Source organism: Pseudophryne corroboree, chromosome 2 (assembly GCF_028390025.1).
Source record: "Pseudophryne corroboree isolate aPseCor3 chromosome 2, aPseCor3.hap2, whole genome shotgun sequence".
NCBI lineage: Eukaryota > Metazoa > Chordata > Amphibia > Anura > Myobatrachidae > Pseudophryne > Pseudophryne corroboree.
In genome coordinates this window covers 65,302,239-65,326,295 of record NC_086445.1, presented here as the reverse complement: position 1 = coordinate 65,326,295, position 24,057 = coordinate 65,302,239, and the positions used below count along the sequence as shown (strand labels likewise).

The following is a 24,057-nucleotide window of genomic DNA, read 5'->3' as shown; positions in this document are numbered from 1 at the left end:
TTTCGGTCTTCGGATCAAGGACAAGGGATCCTCAAGCAGTGTTCATGGACGCACTGGCAATTCCATGGAACTTTCGGCTGCCATACGTGTTCCCTCCAGTGTCACTCCTGCCAAGGGTAATACGGAAGTTCAAGCAAGAAGGAGGAATACTACTTATAGTCGCTCCAGCGTGGCCCAGATGGCATTGGTTCTCAGACCTGCAGGGTCTCTCGAGAGAGCGTCCTCTCCTACTTCCTCAACGCCCAGACCTCCTCGTTCAGGGCCCTTGTGTCTACCCGAACCTGGCAAGACTGGCTTTAATGGAGTGGCTATTGAAGCTTCACTCCTGATGGCCAAAGGTCTTTCCGAGGCGGTTTTCGAAACTATGTTGAAGGCCAGCAAACCAGTTTCTGCACGGATTTATTATAGGGTCTGGAATTCTTACTTCACCTGGGGTGCTGCTCAGAATTATGATGCATACAAGTTCAGCACTGCCAGACTTCTGGCTTTTCTGCAACAAGGCCTGGACTTAGGCCTTCGTCTGGCCTCCCTCAAGGTTCATACAGTATATCTGCCTTGTCGGTATGGTTTCAGAGAAAAATTGCGTCTCTGCCTGACGTTCATACTTTCACTCAGGGTATTTTACAGATTCAACTTCCCTATGTCCCTCCGGTGGCTCCATGGGATCTGTCTGTTGTCTTGAATGCCCTGCAAGAGTCTCCATTTGAACCTCTTGAGTCTGCGGACCTTAAATGCCTTACACTTAAGGTCGTGTTTCTGCTGGCTATTGCCTCTGCTAGGAGGGTGTCGGACTTAGGCCATTTGTCCTGTCATCCACCCTTTCTGATTTTTCACCGTGACCAGGCAGTTCTTCAAACCCGCCCCGGTTATCTACCTAAAGTGGTGTCATCTTTCCATCTTAACCAAGAGATTGTGGTTCCGGCCTTTATCTCTTCTGGTTTGTCCTCAGAGAGCGGTCTTTGGATGTGGTACGGGCTCTCCGTATTTACGTGGAGAGGACTGCCTCTACCAAGAGGTCTGATGTACTCTTTGGTTTTCACAAACGTGGCTGGCCTGCGAATAAGCAAACTTTTGCCAGATGGATTAGAATGGTGATTGCACAAGCTTATGCGCAGACTGGACTCCCAGCTCCTGCTACTATCATGGCCTATTCTACTCGGTCTGTTGGACCTTCTTGGGCAGCTCGCCATGGCACGTGCGCTTAACAATTGTGCAAGGCGGCTTCGTGGTCCTCAGTGAACACGTTCATCAGGTTCTATGCCTTTGATACTGCCACTTCCCAGGATGCTTCCTTTGGACACCAAGTTCTTGTACCCGCTACAGTGCATCCCCTTCCATGAGGAACTGCTTTAGAACATCCCTGATATTATTCCCTGTGGAATACCAGTGTACCCCGCGAGGTACACTGGATTCCACAGGGCGCCCACCCTGACGCACTTAGCTTCTTTGGGTTTGTATGGCATTAACTGCTAGTCCCTTCTCCTGTCGTGAGAACGTGGTGCTATGTGACTAACATCTATTGTCACTTTTACCTGCTACTGCATTGGACTGGTTAACAAAACTGAGCTCCAGTGCCTAGAGGCGAGGCTATAGAGGAGGCGGTGCAATGCATCCTGGGAACAGTCAAAGCTTTAGCCTGTTGGTGCCTTGGGTCAAGATCCAACTCTACACCCTGATGTTATTCCCTGTGGAATCCAGTGTACCTTGCAGAAAGAGATTTAACTATGGTAAGTCTACCATAAATCTCCTTTTTTCCCCCTGTTTTTCCCTTGGGGATCGGTTGGGGTTTATGTAAATGAAAATATAATACAATGCAATTTGTACCAAGTAATCACACAAAGAGGTCTTTTATACTTGTGTACTACATGACTATATACTGCAATTCTACCTATGTACAGCTTCATTCAACGCTAGCCACCTTTTTTCTTTGACTTTTATTGTCCCAGTTATATTGTTATACTGTTCGCATATGGACTGCTATACTTCACAACGGTTTCTATGCTGTGTATACTGATTGAATTGTGTGTTGTACCATTTCTGCAATAATAAAAATTACATTATTTAAAAAAAAAAGTGACACACAATCCAACCCTACCCTGCTTTGCACCAGCATTGAGGATCAGAATAGACAGAAAAACTGACAGAATTATAGTAAAATCAGCAATCACACTAGCAATCAGTCACAGGTTATACATTAGTATAATAAGCAATATGAGCACATAATCAACTACAAATACATTTCAAGTATGTTGGAGAAACATATTACTGCATTACCTTACACAGGAATTTTAACCATATTCAGTTGTACAGCGAAAGAACACAACAGCAATAGTTTACAAACTCATATGCATGAAGCACTTAACGAACTATTCGTACTCACAAGGTAGATAGAGGCTCAGTGCTGTATTGCCCAACTCAGGAGAGTGGGATACAGGGAGACTTCACCCCGCTTCCAGGATTGATCAATACGCTAGCGAACGCTGAGTGGATCCAGACACTATTAGTGTACACACTCACCCCGTGAACCTACAGTGAACACAGACGCCCAAGTAAACACTGACGCACCAGTCACACATCCGCCTATGCTGCGACTGGGTCCATTTCGTTACACAGCGTCTCAGACGGAAGCGGGAACTCAGTTCATGGCGGGAAACTCGGAGGAAACTGGTCATGAACCGGGGGGAGGGATGACCAAGGGAGCGTCTGACTCCCCACTGTTGACATCAAACCTAGGGATCGCAGCCTCATACTATCCCTGGAGCCTATGATCCCTAGGGCCTAGCGCTGGTGCACTGTTTGGTGCCAATCCCCTCTCGCTACCTCATATCCCAATGTTACCCTGTGGATAACCTGTGGACCCTGCCGGAGAAAATGTAAAGTACAGTAAACAGCAGATTGCTGTCAACTAATTAATAAAATTTCCTTATTCCTGGAAAGTTGCTTAGAAATTAAACACACACCTGAAATCTTTGCAATGACATAAGAAATGTTTTAAGGTGCACAAATATTAATTTGTTCAACATTAAGATATATACATATATATATATATTTATTTTTTTTAAATGCAAGCAAAGTCAATTTATGCTTTCCATTAATAATCTTGCTATTCTATACAACCTCTCTAGTTTACGATGCCCATAAACGTTACTCTGAATTCAAGATGTGATCTAACTCTAACAAATACTTTTTAGGCTACTCGTAAGTCATCAAAGTAAAACCACCTCTTTAACAAACTGTCCTCATGTCCTAAAACACAAGGTGTGACATCTAGAAGTAGTACATTAAAATGAGAAAAGTTCTTGAAAGAGTTCATTTCAAATTATCGGAACGTATATCTTCTGATTTAAGCTCCCAAATTAACTTGCTGACCTGCCAGAATGGAGGACAGCTCGGGCTAATGTATTTCAGAAAGATCAAGTAATGCATAATAAGTAGAACCGGACAGAATTATTTAGTAAGTAGTTAGCCGCTGCGGAACGTTTATTGTACAGCCATAATAAAAACTTCAGTGCAATGTCATTTAAATGGAAATATACACACTGTAAAAGTAGCGTCTAGAAATTTAGTAAATCACATACTGTACAGGAGGAACACGAAAATGCATTTTTCCTCTTAGTTGTTCTAGTCCCCAAAACAACCCTTCCTGCCCCTCTTTGAAATTTCGTTATTTGGAGGTGTGGATTTCCCCTTGCGCTACAGATTACATAAAATATCATATTGACCCTATCACTACTTAATTAACAGTAAGGTTCATGTTTGGAAAAAAACTCCCTCTATCGGTCTTTGGGGGTCATTCCGAGTTGATCACTTGCTGACGATTTCCGCAGCGCTGCGATCAGGTAAAAAAAATGGCAAAACTGCGCATGCTTATGCACCGCAATGCGCAGGTGAGTCGTACAGGTACATAGAGGATCGGTGCTGGGCGATGGATTTAGCGAAGATTCCATTCGCACAGCCGATCGCAAGGAGATTGACCGGGAGAAGGCGTTTGTGGGTGGCAACTGACCGTTTTCTGGGAGTGTTTGGAAAAACGCAGGCGTCTCCAAGCGTTTGCAGGGCGGGTGTGTGACGTCAAATCCAGAACAGGCTGAAGTGATCGCAAGGGCTGAGTAAGTCCAGAGCTACTCATAAACTGCACAAAATGTTTTGCAGAGCTCGACTGCAAAGGCGTTCGCACACTTGCAAAGCGAAAATACACTCCCCCGTGGGCGGCGACTATGCATTTGAACGATTGCTAAAAGTAGCTAGCGAGCGATCAACTCAGAATGAGGGCCTTTGGCTGTATACATTTTTTTAACATGATCATCCAGCAACAATATTTTCATCTTCTCCAGCACTCTACTGTATACCTCCCAAAGACAGTGCTCCCGATTCATGCTTGTATGCAGATAGGGGGAGATGTACTAAGCCTTGAAAAGTTATAAATGTCACGTTGATAAAGTACCAGCTATCCATGCGCACACTGGTTATGGCACACAGCAGCGACAAGTGCGCATGCGCCACTGACAGGGGGAGCGCAGCGCTGATCAAACGCTACCAAGAGTACAGGACTGAGTGGCCACGGCGGTGATGAGGCGGAAGCGCAGTGAGGATAAAACGACGGGCAGCGATCCTATTAACAAGGAGACCACACAGTATGCAATAAGCCAGATAACGCAGCGGGAGAGGTTAGTACATCCCGCCTCCTGAGTCCCCAACCCCCGGCACCCCAGCACCCGCCCTTACCCCGCCTGCAGCGCCACCGGACCCTTACCCCCATCCGCGGCCTACCCGCAGCCAGCCCTCCTCCACACGCAGCATCTACAGACCCCATCCGCGGCACCCCGCAACCATCCCTCCCCCACCCGCAGCACCTCTGCAACCACCTCCCTGAAACCCATCCCACCCTGCCCCGCTCCTCCCCCAAACGCACCCCCCCCCCCACCCGCCTCTCTCCCATGGACAGCACCTCCAGACCACCTCCTTCATCAGCGGCCCCTCGCACCCGCCCCTCTCCCACCAGCAGCCTCTACAAACCCCCTCCCACACAGCCCCCCACCCACCCCTCCCCCACCCGCAGCACCTCTGGCCCCCCTCCCCCATCCACGCCCCCTCTGCACTCGCCGCTCCCCCACCCGCAGCACCTTGGGACCTCCTCCCCCATCCGCGCCCCCTCTGCAACCGCCCCTCCTCCACCAGCGGTGGCTCAGAACTCTCTCCCCCACCCACGGCGCCCTCACAACCGCCCCACCCCAACCCCGGCACCCATCTGCCTCTCCCACACACCCGCCACTCCCCCAACCACAGCACCTACTAGGTGATTCATCGTGCACTACGGCCCCTTTACCATCCCACACCCTTTGTCCGTGCAATATTTAACCACTCACAAAATTATGATTGGAGGTACTACTCCATATAATAAAAATATTGCACGCCGCAAGGGCGTGCAAGGGTAAAGGGGCGTTGCCCCTTGCGACGATGTGAAGAGCGCCCGTAGGACGCGATGAATCACCTAGTATCATTATAACAAAGGTAAGGTATTCATCTTGCCCCATGGCAGGAGAGCCCCTGTTAGGAGGCCAACACACAAATTAATATTGCTTCACATATTAATGAATATATTAATACATTTATACAATACATGTTTTGCTGGCTTTACGCTGCACGTTGACAACACTTACATACCTCTGGGAAATGGGGGAGAAACTCGGGCTCTTTGGTGCATATCCTCAGTGTACTGTTAATTAAAAGTTCCTCAAGAGAGAGGCCCAGGGCAGCTTTTGGTGTATTCTGCAAATATGCTTCTCCATTAACCCAAGTGAGTGGAACGGAATAGTTCTCAGTCCCGTTTAGCTGGAGGCATCCAGGAGGATGTTCTTCTACATTAGTTTGGTATTTTAGCACACCTCTAGAAAAGAAATGAAGAGGGACACTGTAAGAGCTGAAGTGCCAATTGAGACGAAGTGTAGAGTGCTTGAACCGTTACTGGTTATTTGGGTGATTAAAGAACAAGTGCTCGGGGATTTGACTGCCCTCACAGCTGATCACAGTGTACTGGTTACATTGCTGTTCCCCTCCGGTTAAAATGTAAAAAAATAAATAAGTTCTAAACATCTATTAGATTTGGTCTGATGCAGGGACGTGCAGTCAGGGGAGGCAGTGCTTCCCCTGTCACTAATGATTAAAATAATACAAAGAAGATACACAAGACACATATTCTGTCATATGTACTCTCTTTGTATTATTATAATCATTTTAGTCCATGTAATAAGTTTGGGAGGCACTGATAGCTAGTGCCTCCCGTAACCAGTGGGAATGGGACAAAGCGAGGGGCGGGCCATGCGCTGGGCTGTAAAAGCCCATCACAAAGAGTGGAATGCGGCACTTATACAAGGGAGCACTGTACACCAGCTAGTGTCGGGCTGGCTTTGGAGCCTGCTGCTTGATGGTGAGGGGTTATTTTTATAAAAGGGGGCGTGGTCACATATCCGTGACTAAGCCACGCCCCCGACTATGCCAAGTCTCCTGATCTGACTGCTGCTTTGCCTACTTTGCTGACACTGGCTCCTGTAGTGTGAGCTGGAGCATCCAGTCTGGAGGTAGCTACGGTGGTAATGTGTGTGTGCCTCGGTATGAGTGTGTGCCTCAGTGTGTCTCAGTAAAAGTGCGAGTGCCTCAGTGTGAGTGTCAGTGTGCGTGTCTCAGTATGAGTGTGTGTGCCTCAGTGTGAGTGACAGTGTGCGTGTCTCAGTATGAGTGTGTGTGCCTCAGTGTGAGTGACAGTGTGCGTGTCTCAGTATGAGTGTGTGTGCCTCAGTGTGAGTGTCAGTGTGCGTGTATCAGTATGAGTGTGTGTCTCAGTATGAGTGTGTGTGCCTCAGTACAGTGTGAGTGCTTGTCAGTGTGACATTGTGGACAGAAAAGCACAAATTGAATGTCAGCAACAGGATCCCCACCCTGAGCATCTGATAATGTCTCAAAAAGATGTAAATGGATGGGAAATATCATGAAGTACTGATACAAAGCCAACTACCTAATTTATAAGCCCTACAGAGCAAATGTATAATACGGGTTGGTGGTGCTCCCCAGAGCCAAATAAACAGAGAAAATACACTTAGAAAAAAGAAGGCTCTTTTTTGGGGGGCACGCTTGAAAATGTCCGCAGGGTTGTAAATGCACACTTAGAAAAAATGAAAACATAACTTTTATTATTCCATCTTAAAAAGAGTACAGTTCCCCAAAATACTTAGACATACCAAACATTTAATTCATTCAAACGTAAAAGTGACCTTTAATGTAAACACAATTAGTTGATCATATAATCCTATAATCACTAACATAGTAACATAGTATCTAAGGTTGAAAAAAGACAATTGTCCATCGGGTTCAACCTAATTGTGGTGTCCTATGCACGATTATTTTGTATAAAATTTTGACTGAAGTTACTGACTGCCGTTCCGATTAACCCCTCTTTTTTATAATAACCATAGTGCGTGACTATGCCCCGTAACCCTGGATATCCTTATCCATTAGGAATTTATCTAACCCATTCTTAAAGGTGTTGACTAAGTCGGCCATTACAACTCCCTCAGGCAGGGAATTCCAAACACGTATCGTCCTTACCGTTAAAAAGACTTTACGCCGTATTGTGTGGAATCTCCTCTCCTCTAACCTGAGCGAGTGTCCACGAGTTCTCTGTGTTGATCTAACCAAAAACAGGTCCTGCGCAAGATCTGTATATTGTCCCCTTATATATTTGTAAATGTTGATCATGTCCCCTCTTAATCTCCTCTTTTCCAGTGTAAACATGCCTAGTCTTGCCAGCCTTTCCTCGTATTCCAGCGTCTCCATACCCTTAATTAGTTTGGTCGCCCGCCTTTGAACCTTTTCTAGCTCCAGGATATCCTTTTTGTAGTAAGGTGCCCAGAATTGTACACAGTATTCAAGGTGTGGCCTCACAAGTGATTTATAACACGGGAGTATAATACTCTCATCCCTAACATCAATTCCCCATTTTATGCATGCTAATATCTTATTAGCCTTCTTTGCAGCAGTCCTACTTTGGGTACTACTGCTTAGTTTATTATCTATGAGGACACCTAAGTCCTTTTCCAGTACAGAATCCCCTAATTTTACCCCATTCAGTAGGTAGGTGTTATTTTTGTTCTTGTTACCACAGTGCATTACCTTACACTTGTCTGTATTGAAGCGCATTCTCCATTTCGCTGCCCAAGCTTCTAATTTAACTAAGTCATTCTGAAGCGACTCAGCATCCCCCTCCGCATTTATAACTTTACACAATTTGGTATCATCTGCAAAAATTGACACCATGCTCTCTAGATCTTCTGTTAGGTCGTTAATGAAAATATGAACAATAGCGGTCCTAATACTGAGCCTTGCGGCACACCACTTAGCACTTCAGTCCAAGTTGAAAAAGATCCATTAACCACAACGCGCTGGTCCCTATTATCTAACCAGTTTTTGACCCAAGTGCATATTGTGCTTCCTAGCCCTGATTCTTGTAGCTTGTAGATAAGTCTCATGTGTGGTACAGTATCAAACGCTTTGGCAAAATCTAAAAATTACATCCACCTCTTTACCCTGATCTAGGTTTGCGCTTACTGTTTCATAAAAGCCAAGTAAGTTGGTTTGACAGGATCTGTCCTTCATAAACCCATGTTGATTCCTTTTAATGACCTTATTGACTTCAAGGAACTTCTGAATACTATCTCTTAGAATACCTTCCAATACTTTCCCCACTATAGATGTAAGACTAACTGGTCTATAATTACCTGGTTCAGCTTTACTTCCCTTTTTGAATATAGGCACTACTTCCGCTATACGCCAGTCTTTGGGAACCATGGCCCTCATTCTGAGTTGTTCGCTCGGTAATTTTCTTTGCATCGCAGCGATTTTCCGCTAATTGCGCATGCGCAATGTTCGCACTGTGACTGCGCCAAGTAAATTTGCTATGAAGATTGGTGTTTTACTCACGGCATTACGAGGTTTTTTCTTCGTTCTGGTGATCGGAGTGTGATTGACAGGAAGTGGGTGTTTCTGGGCGGAAACTGACCGTTTTATGGGAGTGTGTGAAAAAACGCTGCCGTTTCTGGGAAAAACGCGGGAGTGTCTTAAGAAACGGGGGAGTGTCTGGGCGAACGCTGGGTGTGTTTGTGACGTCAAACCAGGAATGACAAGCACTGAACTGATCGCACTGGAAGAGTAAGTCTCGAGCTACTCAGAAACTGCACAGAGAAATCTTTTCGCAATATTGCGAATCTTTCATTCGCAATTCTGCTAAGCTAAGATTCACTCACAGTAGGCGGCGGCTTAGCGTGTGCAATGCTGCTAAAAGCAGCTAGCGAGCGAACAACTCGGAATGAGGGCCCATACCTGATATTACTGAATCCTTAAAGATCAAAAATAGCGGTTTTGCAAGTTCAGAATGAAGCTCCATTAGAACCCTTGGGTGAATACCATCGGGACCTGGTGACTTATTAATCTTTAAATGTTTTAATCGGTCACAGACTACTTCCTCGCTTAAATAAGTACCTATCAGTGAGATATTCTCATTATTGAGATTATATGTTAGTCCCTGAATTGGGTCCTCTCTAGTAAATACTGTTGAAAAAAACTCATTTAGTGTGTCCGCTATGTCATTATCATTTTTGCTTAAGACTCCCAACTTGTCTTTTAAAGGGCCTATACTCTCCTTCTTTAATCTCTTGCTATTAATGTATTTAAAGAATGTTTTGGGATTCGCTTTGCTTTCCTTTGCTACTAGTTTTTCAGTTTCTACTTTAGCCGCTCTTATTTCCTTTTTGCATATTTTGTTACATTCCTTATAGTGCTGAAATGACTCTGCTTTCCCGTCAGATTTGTATTTTTTCAATGCTCGCCTTTTCTTGCCCATAAGTTCCTTAATCTTTTTGTTAAGCCACATCAGTTTATGATTTTTATACCTTTTTTTGCTGCTCGTAGGAATAAATTTGAGTGTATTTTTAGCCAGCAGGAATTTTAGTACCGCCCATTTCTCCGTAGTATTTTTTCCTAAAAACAAACCTTCCCATTCAATATCCCTGAAAAATACCCTCATCTTATCAAAATTTGCTTTGCTAAAGTTTAGAGTCCTAGTTGAGCCAGTATAGGGCTGTTTATGGAAACTGATATTGAATGTGAACATATTGTGGTCGCTGTTTCCTATGGGTTCCCCTACTATAATACCGGATACCAAATCCCCATTGTTTGTTAATACCAGGTCTAAGATTGCATTGTACCTAGTTGGTTCCTCAATTAGTTGAACTAAGTAATTATCATTAAGTGTGTTTAAAAACATATTGCCCCTAGCAGTATCACATGAATCGTTTTTCCAGTTTATCTCTGGATAGTTAAAATCTCCCATCATTACTATGTCTCCTACTCTTGCTGCTCTTTCAATTTGCTTTAGTAACAATTCCTCATCAGATGCGTTGATACCAGGCGGCCTATAGCATACACCCAATACTAACTTTTTTATTCCTTTTTCCCCGCATGCAATTTCTACCCATAATGTCTCAACAGTGTCTACAGTCCCCTCCTGAATATCTTCCCATATATCAGGTTTTAAAAACGGCTTTACGTAAAGACACACCCCTCCACCCTTTTTATTTAGTCTGTCTCTCCTAAACAGTGTATAGCCCTCTAGATGGACTGTCCAATCATGAGATTCGTCCCACCAAGTTTCAGTAATGCCTATAATATCATACGGTTTGCTTGCTGCAAGTATTTCTAGTTCACCCTTTTTACCAGTAATGCTTCTGGCATTTACATACATACAACTAAGATAAGTATTTTCCCTTGCGTTAGGGACATCTTTCACCTTATGTAGCAATGATGACCTGTAATCGTCATTGGTTAGTGCTTTGGTAAAATCTCTTTTAGTACCCATGTTAGTAACCTTACCGCCTGCTCTTACCCTCCCCCCAACTTCTCCCCCATTTCGTTTACTACCGCCATCCCCACTATTCTCACTGCATGACCCGTAGTTTCTAGCTAAACCCTCCCCCCAGGCTCCTAGTTTAAAATCTCCTCCAACCTTCTAACCATCCTTCCCCCCAGCACCGCTGCCCCCTCCTCAGTCAGGTGCAATCCGTCACGACAAAACAGATGGCGCCTGACTGAGAAGTCCGCCCAGTGTTCCAGGAACACAAACCCCTCTTTCCTGCTCCAATCCCTAAACCACACATTTACCTCCCTAATCTCCCTCTGCCTCCCTGGACTAGCGCGTGGCACGGGTAATAATTCCGAGAATATTACCTTAGATGTCCTTGCCTTCAGTTTCTTTCCTAAGTCCCTATAGTCTTTCTTAAGGACATCCCACCTTCCGCTAACTTTGTCATTGGTGCCAACGTGCACCAAGACCGCCGGGTCTTTCCCAGCCCCTCCCAACAATCTATCTACCCGGTCCGCGATGTGCCGTACCCGAGCACCCTGGAGACAACAGACTGTACGGCAATCACGGTCCCGGTAGCAGATTGCCCTATCTGCCTTCCTGATGATAGAATCCCCTACCACCACCATCTGACTAGGTACCTCACTATCTTTTATTCCAACAGCACCAGAGGGACTGCTCCTCTGGATGCTAGAGGGAGCAGTCTCCTCCGGCACCGTCATTTCTTCACTATCATCCTCCGATTCCTCGTCCAGTCGGGCAAATTTGTTCGGGTTTGATAGTTCGGAGATGTCGAGCCTCCCCCTCTTTTTCTTCCTTCTAACTGTGACCCAGCTGGCTACCTGATCATCATCCTCTTCTACCAGTGACCCCTCCCACAACTTCCTCCACCGTTCTGTCTAAACTTTGCTCGAGATTGTGAATCTCCCTCAGTCGCGTAACGGTTTGCTCTAGATCAGTTACCTGGGCTTCCAGGGCAACCGTTCGCACACACCTCGTGCAGATGTAATCACACTGGGCCGGTAGCTCCAGGTGTACATATATCTTGCACGACATGCACTGAGTGAGGTCCCCAATCACAGCCCCTCCCATATTGTTTGTAAGGTCTAACTCCCTGTTACTCTCAAAGAAAAAGCAGCAAAATTAAAAAGTAGAAGACAAACAATCTCACTTATACAATAATTAAGCTGGCTTATACTTATCTATCTTTGTCATAAATGACAATACCAATTAATGTTATACACCAAAAAGATCTGAAATGTTTACAAATGACTGAAAGTGCACATGTAATATAGGAGCAATTCCAACGGCGGACCTCATTCAATATCCGCATAACACTCAGTCAAAAGCATAAATACAAAAAACAAGTTAATTGGCATTAATGATCCTTAATCATATTGCTCCCTAACCGCCAATTATTGTGATATTTGAAAAAGATCACATAAATATAAAATAATGTAAAGTTAGAGTAACCCAATATGGAAAAGACACAATTGTCACCTCAATTAGTAAAGTATCGAGGTCCTTAAGAAGAACAGTATAGGCTTGTATTAGAGAGAACAGTATTCACCTCAATTGATCGAGCATGAGGGTCCCAAGGAGCAACAATATACTGTAAACTTGTGATAAAGATAACAGAAACACTGATGTGTTCTAATTGCTAAAACGTTTGTTGTTTTAGAACAAGTTCAAAAGCGGCAACTGAATATTTTGTTGCTATAAAACAAGTTTATATTCACCAACTAATGTAAGTGGTAGCAACACTGTTATTTTATTATTGCCACATTGTTAGAATCTTTTGTTAAAGAAAGCGATTGATTCAATTTGATTCAGCAGATAGTGCAGTAACATAGTTATTTGCACAGGTATTTCCAGTTAAAACAGGAATACATAATTGTGTACCTGCACTGTATAATGTACTGTATATTAGAAAAATAAGACAGAAAGAACACTTTTGCTGGGGTGGTCTTCAGTATGCCGGCTGTCGGGATCCCGGCGCTCAATATACCGGCGCCGGAATCCCGACAGTCGGCATACCGACACTTATTCTCCCTCGTGGGGGTCCACGACCCCCCTGGAGGGAGAATAAAATAGTGTGGCGCCGTGCCCGCAGCGTGGCGAGCATAGCGAGCCCGCAAGGGGCTCATTTGCGCTCGCCACACTGTCGGTATGCCGGCGGTCGGCCTCCCGGCGCCGGTATGCTGGTCGCCGGGAGCCCGACCGCCGGCATACCATACTACACCCTTTTGCTGTTGGTGTTAGATGCTGATCGTAACCCTGATGCCAAAGGACAGTGCAGGGAGACTACAACAAATTTGCCAATGAGAGAGTTCTGAAAAATAGGAAAAAATACTGAGCTAATATGTGAGGTAAATTACAGAGAGTGTAGTATATAGTGATAGAGGGTCCCTTCTGCTGTCTGCGTTAGGGGGAACGGGTCACCCTGATACTAAAAAGCATTGCAGTGTGCCCTCCACGATCGCTGATGAGAGCAGGACCAGAAAAAAATTGTGCATTTACATCCCTGCGGACATTTTCAAGCGTGCCCCCAAAAAAGAGCCTTCTTATTTCTAAGTGTATTTTCAGTGTGACATTGTGTAAGCTCACCCGTGCTGTTACACGGACCCCGGGCTGTGCTGTTTATGTTGAATTTTATATTGTGCTATACCCAGTGTCACCCTCTCCGTGTAACCCACTGCTGTCATCCTCTCCACAGCATCACCCTCTCCATGGCACCCACTTCTGTCACCCGCTCCCTGGTGTCACCCTCTCCCTGTCACCCAATGCTGTCAGTGTCACCTTCACTCTGTCACTCACTGCTGTCATCCTCTCCCTGGTGTCACCCTCTCTCTGTCACCCAATGCTGTCAGTGTCACCTTCACTCTGTCACTCACTGCTGTCATCCTCTCCATGGTGTCACCCACTTCTGTCACCCTCTCCCTGGCACCCACTTCTGTCACCCTCTCCCTGGTGTCACCCTCTCCCTGTCACCCAATGCTGTCAGTGTCACCTTCACTCTGTCACTCACCGCTGTCATCCTCTCCCTGGCGTCACCCTCTCCCTGGCACCCAATGCTGTCAGTGTCACCTTCTCTCTGTCACCCACTGCCATCATCCTCTCCCTGGCATCACCCTCCCCCCTTAATATTTATTTTTTATTTTACAAAATGTACAATATATTAGCCGCCTGCTCATCACAAGTTTGGCAGTGGCTGCATCGGACTGAGATGCAAATTAGGGGCAGGGGGGCCAGGGCTGTTGATGGTGGCGATTTTGTAGTAGATTGGCATTGGCAACAGCCATTTGCAGCGGCAAAAGTGGGTATTGGCTTGTGGGGCAGTAGCAGACACCAGCTCAGCGGTGGTAGGGGGTCATCGGTGGGCCTCAGCGTGTATTATGGCTGCACTGCCTCACCAGCCACTGACCTCACCACACGCCACTGGTCTGATGAGTTTATATTCTGCCATCAAGCCGGTTCGGAAAGTTACGGGTAATGGGGGTGATTCAGACCTGATTGTAGATGTGCTACATTTAGCACAGCTACGATCAGCTTCCCTGACATGCTAGTCCGCCCCGCATGTCAGGCCCTGCCCCGTCGTACAAGTACAAAAGAGATGCTTTTGTACTATAGGAGTAGCTCCCAGCCAGCGTAGCTCCTGCGTGCCACCGCAGCGCCCCCCCCCCCCCCCCCCCAGCGGTCCGGGCACGCCTGCATTGCCAGGACCGCGCCACCGGCCCGCCCCCTCCTGTCCAGCGACCGCCTCTGCCTGTCAATCAGGTAGAGGCGATTGCAGGGCTAAGACAGCCGTTGGCACTCTGCCTCTTGAGATCATCGGGTGTACGTACAAATCTGATTTAGTGTAGGTCCAGTGGGCGGTACGGCCTTCCACATGCATACGGAAAAGCAGTCGTAGATGCGTCTATATAAGCTCCTGAGTGCGCTTTTGTACATATTGTCTACTGGAGGCAGCCACTCTGCACAAATATTCATGAGCTCTACAGTTCATTAGGAGCCAGCAACAGTACTGAGGTATGAGGCACTGAGGTTTGAGGCACTTTCAGATGTGGATGCAATGTCGACGTCAGATGCAGTGGAGAGACTTCTTGCCACTGTGCATGTCCCAGATCTGCACTGTGCAGGCGCAGCAATTGATTTGCACTAGCGCACGGGCAGATGATTAATTTGCAGTGAGTGACAGGTAGTCAACGTTTGGGGGGAGGCTAAACTGCAATAACATAAAAGACTAATGGAGAAACATCCGTTAGTAACTTTATCTATAAGCTTTATGGCTCATGACATCTCTAAAGTCATTCAATATTCATGATGGTCCCTTAAAGCTACGATGCACATAAGATTGCAAATTAATTCAGAATCGCCGAGCAGATTTCCCCGCTGGGAACAGGTTCAGGTAATGTGCTGCATTGAACATCTTAATCCTCCATTATAATTCCTCAGTTCTTTAGCTTTTAAAAAAGGATTTCATTTTTTTTTTTTTAGCAAGAGTTTTTTGCTGCACCCAGCGCCTATGAACAGTGGAGGGCGCTATTCTCTGAGGTAAACGCAAATTCTTGAGGAGAAATGCTTGTAAATTTCAAACCAGTTCTGTGGCCGCGAAACACGTTCGCAGTACGATCTGTCAGCTGACCCCAATTCAAAGCTGTTGTTCAAAATGCTTCATTCGCATTAGACATCGGCAGCTCACGAGATCAGCTGTGGCGCGCATTTAAATTGGTGTTTTGGAATACTTCAATAATATTTTGATATAATACTAAAGTGTATTAACATTTTAAAAAAAATTCATAAAATCAAAGTGAGTACAGAACTGTGGGGTCTATTCAGGAAATGTATTGCTGAAAACGTGTTCAGTATGATTTACCAACGTACACAGTACCGACAGCCATTGACCTACAGTCAAAATACCGACATTCAGTATGCCGACATGTTCAAAATGTTGACATCGTCAGAATATGGACATTTGAAATGCCGACATGTCAAAATACCCAGATGAGTTTTTTTGTGTGTTTTTGTGCCGATGTCGACATGGACACCGTCTAAGTGTACCGCTACGCGCTCGCCATGCTTTGGGCACGATGCCTCGCTACACTCGTTACACTATTATATTCCCCCTCCAAGGTAAGGTATGAACAAGTCTGTTTTTGCCCAAAAATTCAAACGCATGTCGGCATTTTGACATGTTGGCATTCCAAATGTTGAAATTCTGACTATGTCGGCCTTTTGAACATATCGGCATAATGAATGCCGGTATTTTTTGACCACGTCAGTATTTTGACTGTCGGTCAATGTCTGTCGGGATTATAACCGTTGGTATTGTGTCCGACGGTAAATCACCTGCTACCAGCTGAGAACAGGGCTTATTTCTGCTTGGTTCTAATAGTAGAGCAGGTTACAGAGGAGAAGATCATTACTACTATGGCGGGGCCGCCGCTCTGCGTCTGCATCGCATCACCATCATTTTGTATGGTGAGTGCAAATCATAAAAGAACGGAAAGCTCTGCTTTCTGCTCCGCTGCTGTGTACCGATTCGCCATCTCAGGATGGCATAATCTGTACATCAATGCAAAAAAGGGCAGAGAAGTTGAATACTCCCCTGCTTTCTGACCGTCATCCGCTCAAGCTCCGCCCCTTTATGGGCCAGCGGCCACTGCGCTGCTGTGCTCAGACGCCGGCCCATGGGGGTCATTCCGAGTTGATCGATAGCTGCCGTTGTTCGCAGCGCAGCGAACAGGCTAAAAATTGGCATTTCTGTGCATGCGTATGCACCGCAATGCGCAGGCGTGTCATACGGGTACAATGAGCATCGTGGGTTTGCACAGTGGCCCTCATTCCGAGTTGTTCGCTCGCTAGCCGCTTTTCGCAGCAGTGCACACGCTAAGCCGCCGCCCTCTGGGAGTGAATCTTAGCTTATCAAAATTGCGAACAAAAGATTCTCAAAATTGCGAATAGAAATTTCTTAGCAGTTTCTGAGTAGCTCGAGACTTACTCTGCCACTGCGATCAGTTCAGTCAGTTTCGTTCCTGGTTTGACGTCACAAACACACCCAGCGTTCACCCAGACACTCCCCCGTTTCTCCAGCCACTCCCGCGTTTTTCCCAGAAACGGCAGCGTTTTTTCACACACTCCCATAAAACGGCCAGTTTCCGCCCAGAAACACCCACTTCCTGTCAATCACATTACGATCACCAGAACGAAGAAAAAACCTCGTAATGCCGTGAGTAAAATACCTAACTGCATAGCAAATTTACTTGGTGCAGCCGCAGTGCAAACATTGCGCATGCGCTGTTAGCGGAAAATCGTACCGATGCAAAGGAAAATAACGAGCGAACAACTCGGAATGAGGGCCAGTGTCACGAACATTCCAGTCGCATGGCTGAACGCAGGAAGATTGACATGAAGGGGGAGTTTCTCGGTGGCAACTGACCATTTTCAGGGAGTGCTTAGAAAAACGCAGATGTGGCAGAGAAAACGCAGGCGTGGCTGGGCGGGTGTGTGATGTCAAAAGCCGTCCCTCCGTCGTTAGAATCAGAAGAGTAACTACAGACAGGCCCGGCGCTACCCGCTCAGCGAAGGGATGCAAAGCGCCAGGCTAGAGAGAGGCGCTATTCCCTGCATTGCTTCCCCGCTGCTGCGCCGCCCTCTCCCCCCTGCTGCTGCTCCCGTCTGCTGTGTCTGTCACTGTAAGACAGGCAGTGGTGCCAGCAGCATGAAAAGCCTTCTCCCCCCCCCCCCCCCCCCACCCCATTCACCTGTGACAGCGGCTGTGTGTGTGCAGTGCAGGGGGCGGAGCTACGATGGCACAAGGGGGCAGGGCTACATAGGATAGAGGGGTGGAGCTACACGGGACCAGACAGCTGAACAGTCGGAGAGTAAGCACTGCAGTGACAGCCAGCCAGACTTGGTAAGTGGAGGGTGAGAAAGAAATGTTGGGTGTATGTGTGAGGAGCATTACGTATAAGGACACTACTACTGGGGGGCATTATGTATAAGGATGCTACTATTGGGGGGAATTACGTATAAGGACACTACTACTGGGGGGCATTATGTATAAGGACACTACTACTGGGGGGCATTATTTATAAGGACGCTACTACTGGGGGGCATTATGTATAAGGACACTACTACTGGGGGGCATTATGTATAAGGACACTACTACTGGGGGGCATTACGTATAAGGACGCCACTACTGGGGGGCATTACGTATAAGGACGCTACTACTTGGGGGCATTATGTATAAGGACGCTACTACTGGTGGGCATTACATATAAGGACACTATTACTGGGGGGCATTTCGTATAAGGACGCTACTAATGGGAGGAATTTACGTATAAGGACGCTACTACTGGAGGGCATTACGTATAAGGGTGCTACTACTGGGGGGCATTACGCATAAGGACGCTACTAATGGGCGGAATTTACGCATAAGGACGCTACTACTGGGGGGCATTACATATAAGGACGCTACTACTGGGGGGCATTACGTATAAGGACGCTACTACTGGGGGGCATTACGTATAAGGACGCTACTACTGGAGGGCATTACGTATAAGGACACTACTACTGGGGGGCATTACGTATAAGGACGCTACTACTGGGGGGCATTACGTATAAGGACTCTAGTACTGGAGGGCATTACGTATAAGGACGCTACTACTGAGGGGCATTACGTATAAGGACGCTACTACTGGGGGGCATTACGTATAAGGACGCTACTACTGGAGGGCATTACGTATAAGGACGCTACTACTGAGGGGCATTACGTATAAGGACGCTACTACTGGGGGGCATTACATATAAGGATGCTACTACTTGCGGGCATTATGCGCTGACCTTTTGTGAAGTATGGGAGTGCGCAAATTTATAGTTTGCAGGGGGGGGGGGCGCCGAACACCATAGCACCGGCCCTGACTACAGGGCTAGTCTTGTTTTGCACAAAATGATTTTTCAGGCGCTCTGCTGCACTGGCGTTCACACTTCTGTAAAGCGAAAATACACTCCCCCGTGGGTGGCGACTATGCGTTTCCACGGCTGCTAAAAACTGCTAGCGTACGATCAACTCGGAATGACCCCCATGTGCAGAAAACTATTGTAAGAAGACGGAGCATGCGCAGAGAGAACCACAGCACAGAAACAGCATTAACTAAAAAGAAAGCGCGAGAAGAGAAGATCGCAAAAGCCCAGGATACCGGATTGTAAACGTATACAAATACAAACATAATCTATATATCGAGGTTGTGTATAGCCATAATGCCTTGCCTGTTTACACCATTGCAGTATGGGTGGGATGCATCAAGCCTTGGAGATCATTAAAGTGGAGACATTGGCCAAATCAATCAATCAATCAATCAATCAATCAATCAATCAATCATTTAACTGTCATTCCAAAAACTGTGCTAGATAAATGACAGAAATTGTTAAGTTGCTTTGGCCAACTTGTCCACTGTATATCTCTCCAAAGCTTGATACATTTACACCTAATGGGGGGTATTCAATTAAGTGCCATTTTTTTGACTGGTCGAAAAACCGACACTAATTCAACACAGGTTATTCAATTGCTGGTCCGTTTTTTAATCTATTTTCGGTCATGCCATTTCACTTTTTTTTTCAAATTGGTATGGGCAACAATTGCGCAAAAAACGGGCGAAAACACCAGCGAATTCACGATACAGGTTGTTTTTGCCAGTGCCGGATTTTTCTACCAACCGAAAAAAATGGCACAGGCATTGAATAGGTTAAATGTAAATGCAACCTAAAAACGGGTGAAAAATTGAATATCCACCTATGACATAAAAAAATTAAATCTCTTTCCAAAGAAATATTCTCAACAACAAATTTTCTGCAGAGGTGGAGGGTAGAGCTAGATATTATTACATTTACTGTATATGTATAAAAGCTTTTTCTTTTCTTTTTTACACAATTAAAATAAGCACATTATCCCTGATCCAACGACCAGACTCAGTTCCTCTGAGAGTTGGCCCCACAATTTAATGCATATTATTCATCCAAGCAATACACGGTCTTTATTATATGTTAATGTCAACTCTTGGCTTTGCTTGCACTTTCAGTAATGATAATCTGCAGTAGGGGTGGTAATAGCACAGATGTTTTAACTAATAGGCGGTTTTATTAAAACTTACCCAGTAGCGTGGACCAGAAGCAGCACGTAGAATATAAAGAACAGGTTGTGAGTGTTCAAAAAGATATCAAAATTAGAAGCCCTGTATAAAACAAATCAGATATAAAATGTGATGATGAGAGCACAAACTGATAATAGAATCACAAATCCAACAAATAAAAAGCCAAGACATTTTTTCTGTAAGTTTTCTTCTTTTTTTCCTCCTGAAATTGCCTTTGGGCCCACCTTCTCCTCTAGGGATCAAGTTCTAGACCAGAGGTTCTCAAACTCGGTCCTCGGGGGCCCACACAGTGCATGTTTTGCAGGTCTCCTCACAGAATCGCAAGTGAAATAATTAGCTCCACCTGTGGACCTTTTAAAATGTGTCAGTGAGTAATTAATACACCTGTGCACCTGCTGGGTTACCTGCAAAACATGCACTGTGTGGGCCCCCGAGGACCGAGTTTGAGAACCTCTGTTCTAGACTATGCACTTGAGTTATACATATGTTATTCATCATGCATACACTAACAGTATTTACTACATATATTCATCAAGGGGCCCATGCACTCTCTAATGGCTAGCCAAAATCTCTGGGGTGACTGACCACACCCCTAAACATGGGCCCCTACTTTGGCATTTTCCCAGTGGGCCTTTCATACCTCAGTCTGACACTGGTAAAGATGGCCCTGTCTCTTGACACACCTGGTCCTGTAATACTTTACTAGCTAGCGTTGGGCGTCTTTTTTGCGTCTTTGACGCAACGCGATATCACTAGGAAACTGTTGATTCATTTGCAATAATATTACTAGGAGACTGTGTTGATTCATTTGATATGCAACACTCATACGGTATATTTGTGTGCAACAGAGTCTCTGAATCTGCATACAAACCGCTACGATACAGCTTTTTCCATATAAAGTTCAGTTGTGCTTCATATACAGACTCAGCGGCTTCCAGATATACAAGTTTTGCATATCAAATTTATAAGCACAGTCTCCTGGTGCATACTAGGTGCATTGTGTTGAGACTAAGATGTATTTTTGGCAATAAAAGATGCCCAACACTAACAGAGTTGCAAGGGACCGGTCAGCTCACTCACGCCATGTACAGTATCTCAGGCATATAAAGGCTGGATATGTGAGGACACATCTGTATAACTTTTTGTACTTCGGATTTTTAATTGCCATTTAAATGGTCAGTTTGAGTTCTGTGTATAGTAAAGTAAGTAGTATTTATATATGCAATACAGTATATACTACTCTGTATGGTGTGTGGTAAATACACACAGGGCTAAATGCGTCATCGCTTGGAGAGTGATAAAATGGAGAGTGAAAAAGTGCCAGCCACACAGCCTTGTAACATGACAGTTAGGAGCTGATTGGCTGGTACTTTTTCATCTATTTTATCACTCTCAAAGCGATGACAGATCTAGCACACAATGTTTAAATAATAAAATTTGTTAATAATAATGTAAAAGTTTGTTAAAATGAGTTAATGTAACTTTTTAATGTGCTGAACACTAGTGTTATTTGAAGGGTCGATACATATGTAGCACACTACTAGATAATTACCTTATTGAAGCGGTTGACGCTGTGGACATTAGAAATAAAATCAGCACCATCAGGACACCAGTCAATCCAGGAACTAGAAAAAAAAAATACAAAAGCAAACAAACTTTCTAAATACTTATATATATGCTTCAGACAGAACAAGGCATAATTAAGACAACACATCCAAAAAATGTTCTAGCAAACCCCAACACGCCCAAGAGTCACAATATTTGGTGGGCTCTCCAGGGCTCCCAAGAGAGACAGCTAGCCTCCTGATGATGCAATTTGTGCCGATTCGTGTTATTGTGGCCCCACCCGTAACTTAAAGAATAATGATGGGAGGTTGTTAAGTGATGGAGAACGATGTGATAAACATTAGAAAATACTGATTTAATCTCCCTCTTCGCTGACGACATTCTACTTTCCCTGACCCAGCTCCTTATCTCGCTCCCAAATTTATTTTCAGTTTCGCATTCTTATAGCCTTGTATCAGGCTACAAGATCAACTATTCCAAGTCCGAGGCTATGCTGCTTCATGTCCCCTAACGAGAAGCTGAATCCCTTTGCGCCAACTTCAATTTTAAATGGCAGCCTACGAAGATCAAATACCTGGGGATTTATCTGACCTCCCGCTACGACACTCTCTTTCGTGAAAACTTCCCACCTCTTCTCACCAAAACACACACTTACCTGCTGTCCTGGAACAGTCTCTTCATATCGTGGCTGGGTAGGATCATAGCGGTTAAAATGAGCATAGTTCCCAAATGGCTCTCTCTCTTTCAGACCCTACCTGTGGCTGTCCCGGCCTCCTTCCTTCGTACTATCCAGCGAGCCCTCGTGCGCTTTATCTGGAATCACAGACCCCCCCCCCCCCCCCCGCATCGCTGCCAACACCCTGAAAAGACCAACCTCCGCAGGCGGTAGGGGTCTTCCTGATATCAAACTCTTATTACCTTGCCTCTCATCTCTCCCATATTGTCACCTCTTACGCTCACCCGGGGTCCGTATCCTGGTTGGATATCAAAGCAGCCCACGTCAACCTTTTCCGGACCTGACCACCTTGTGGGGTTTGCTCCCTACCTCCCGATCCCCAACCTCCAAACTCCTCCCCACTATTAAATTTAATCTTAGAATCTGGGATTCCCACTCTCTGAAGATGGATCTTACCACTACCCCCTCACCCTTGATCCCTGTCTGGCAGAACCCTGTGTTTTCCCCTGGATTCTCGGTTACGAGGTTCCGTACATGGATACAGCTGGGCTTCAAATTCCCGTTTGATTTTGCCGACCGGGGGCAATGGCTCTCCCTATCTGATCTCCAACAGAAGACCCCTTCACACTTACTTAATCCCTTTCAATTCTTACAAATCCGTCACTTTTTAGGTTCCCTGCCCTCTTCCGCTTTGCTCCGTGATCTCACCCCCTTTGAACGTTTATGCATACACTCCCACCTCTCCAAAGGCTTAATTTCCCAACTTTACTCCCTTCTACTGGATTCTTCCCTTCCTTCCTCCTGGTCCCACGAACTTGCATGGGAGCGCGATCTTGGGCCTCCCCCAGAGTGCGAAGACTGGGAGGATATGAGACTGGGGATTGCTAAATCCTCAACTGCCACCGCTTTCAAGGAGACGGCTTACAAGATTTACTACCGTTGGTACTACACCCCTGATAGACTTAATAAATTAATTCCGTCTTCCTCCCCTAACTGCTGGAGGAACTGTGGATGTAGAGGCACTATGCTTCATATATGGTGGACCTGCCCTGCCATTGTTTCCTTCTGGAATCTAGTCCACTCCCTCAACTCCCTTCTGGACTCCCCCTTGCTGTAAGACCCCTGGGTCTTTTTGCTGTGCTACCCTCCCCCAATGCTTGATAAATTCTCCCAAAAACTGACTACACACATCCTAACTGATAGCTCTTAATTTGAAGAACCCCTCTCCCCCCTCCCCCTTCTCTCCCATCCCTTAAAGCCAAGATTTGGCATATTGCATCAATGGAGAGGATTACATATCTCCACGATCGGGGTCACGTTTTTGAGCAGGTTTGGGCCCCCTGGCTCGCTGCTGCACGTAGATCGCCGCATCTCCCCTCTTCTCCCTAGCTCAACCCGCAGACCCATGGGCATCGGCTACCTCTCTTTCTCCATTTCTACTCTCCTTTTCTTTTTTTCTTCTTCTTCTTATCCTCTCTTATCTCTCCCTTGCTCTCCTTCTCTTTCCCCTTTTTTTTTATGACCTTCCTCAGGATAGGTACCGTGCCTTGAATACACCGTGGTTTTCCCCTCCCCTTCTCCCCCTCTTCCTTCTCCCCCTTTCCCCCCATAATTGATACTTTGTTACCAATGTTTTACATTTGATTGGTTTTTGTTTGTTTGTTTGTTTGTTTGTTCCTCACTTTAAAAATGTGGTCATTGTCGGGCGTTGGTCCCATTGACCGCGTCTCCCTTTCCTTATTGTATTGTCTGCC

General features: G+C 45.7%; 1 protein-coding gene across 3 annotated transcripts in view; it reads right to left on the bottom strand.

Moving 5' to 3' along the window:
• NOX4 (NADPH oxidase 4) overlaps window positions 1-24,057 on the bottom strand; it is a 502,226-nt gene that overhangs the window by 308,660 nt on the left and 169,509 nt on the right. For all 3 annotated transcript variants that reach the window (XM_063951390.1, XM_063951389.1, XM_063951391.1), the window contains 3 exons: window positions 21,614-21,686; window positions 20,062-20,142; window positions 5,665-5,887 (listed from right to left, as the gene is read on the bottom strand). In XM_063951390.1, coding sequence (XP_063807460.1) covers window positions 5,665-5,887; window positions 20,062-20,142; window positions 21,614-21,686 — 377 coding nt within the window. The remainder of the gene's footprint in view (window positions 1-5,664; window positions 5,888-20,061; window positions 20,143-21,613; window positions 21,687-24,057) is intronic.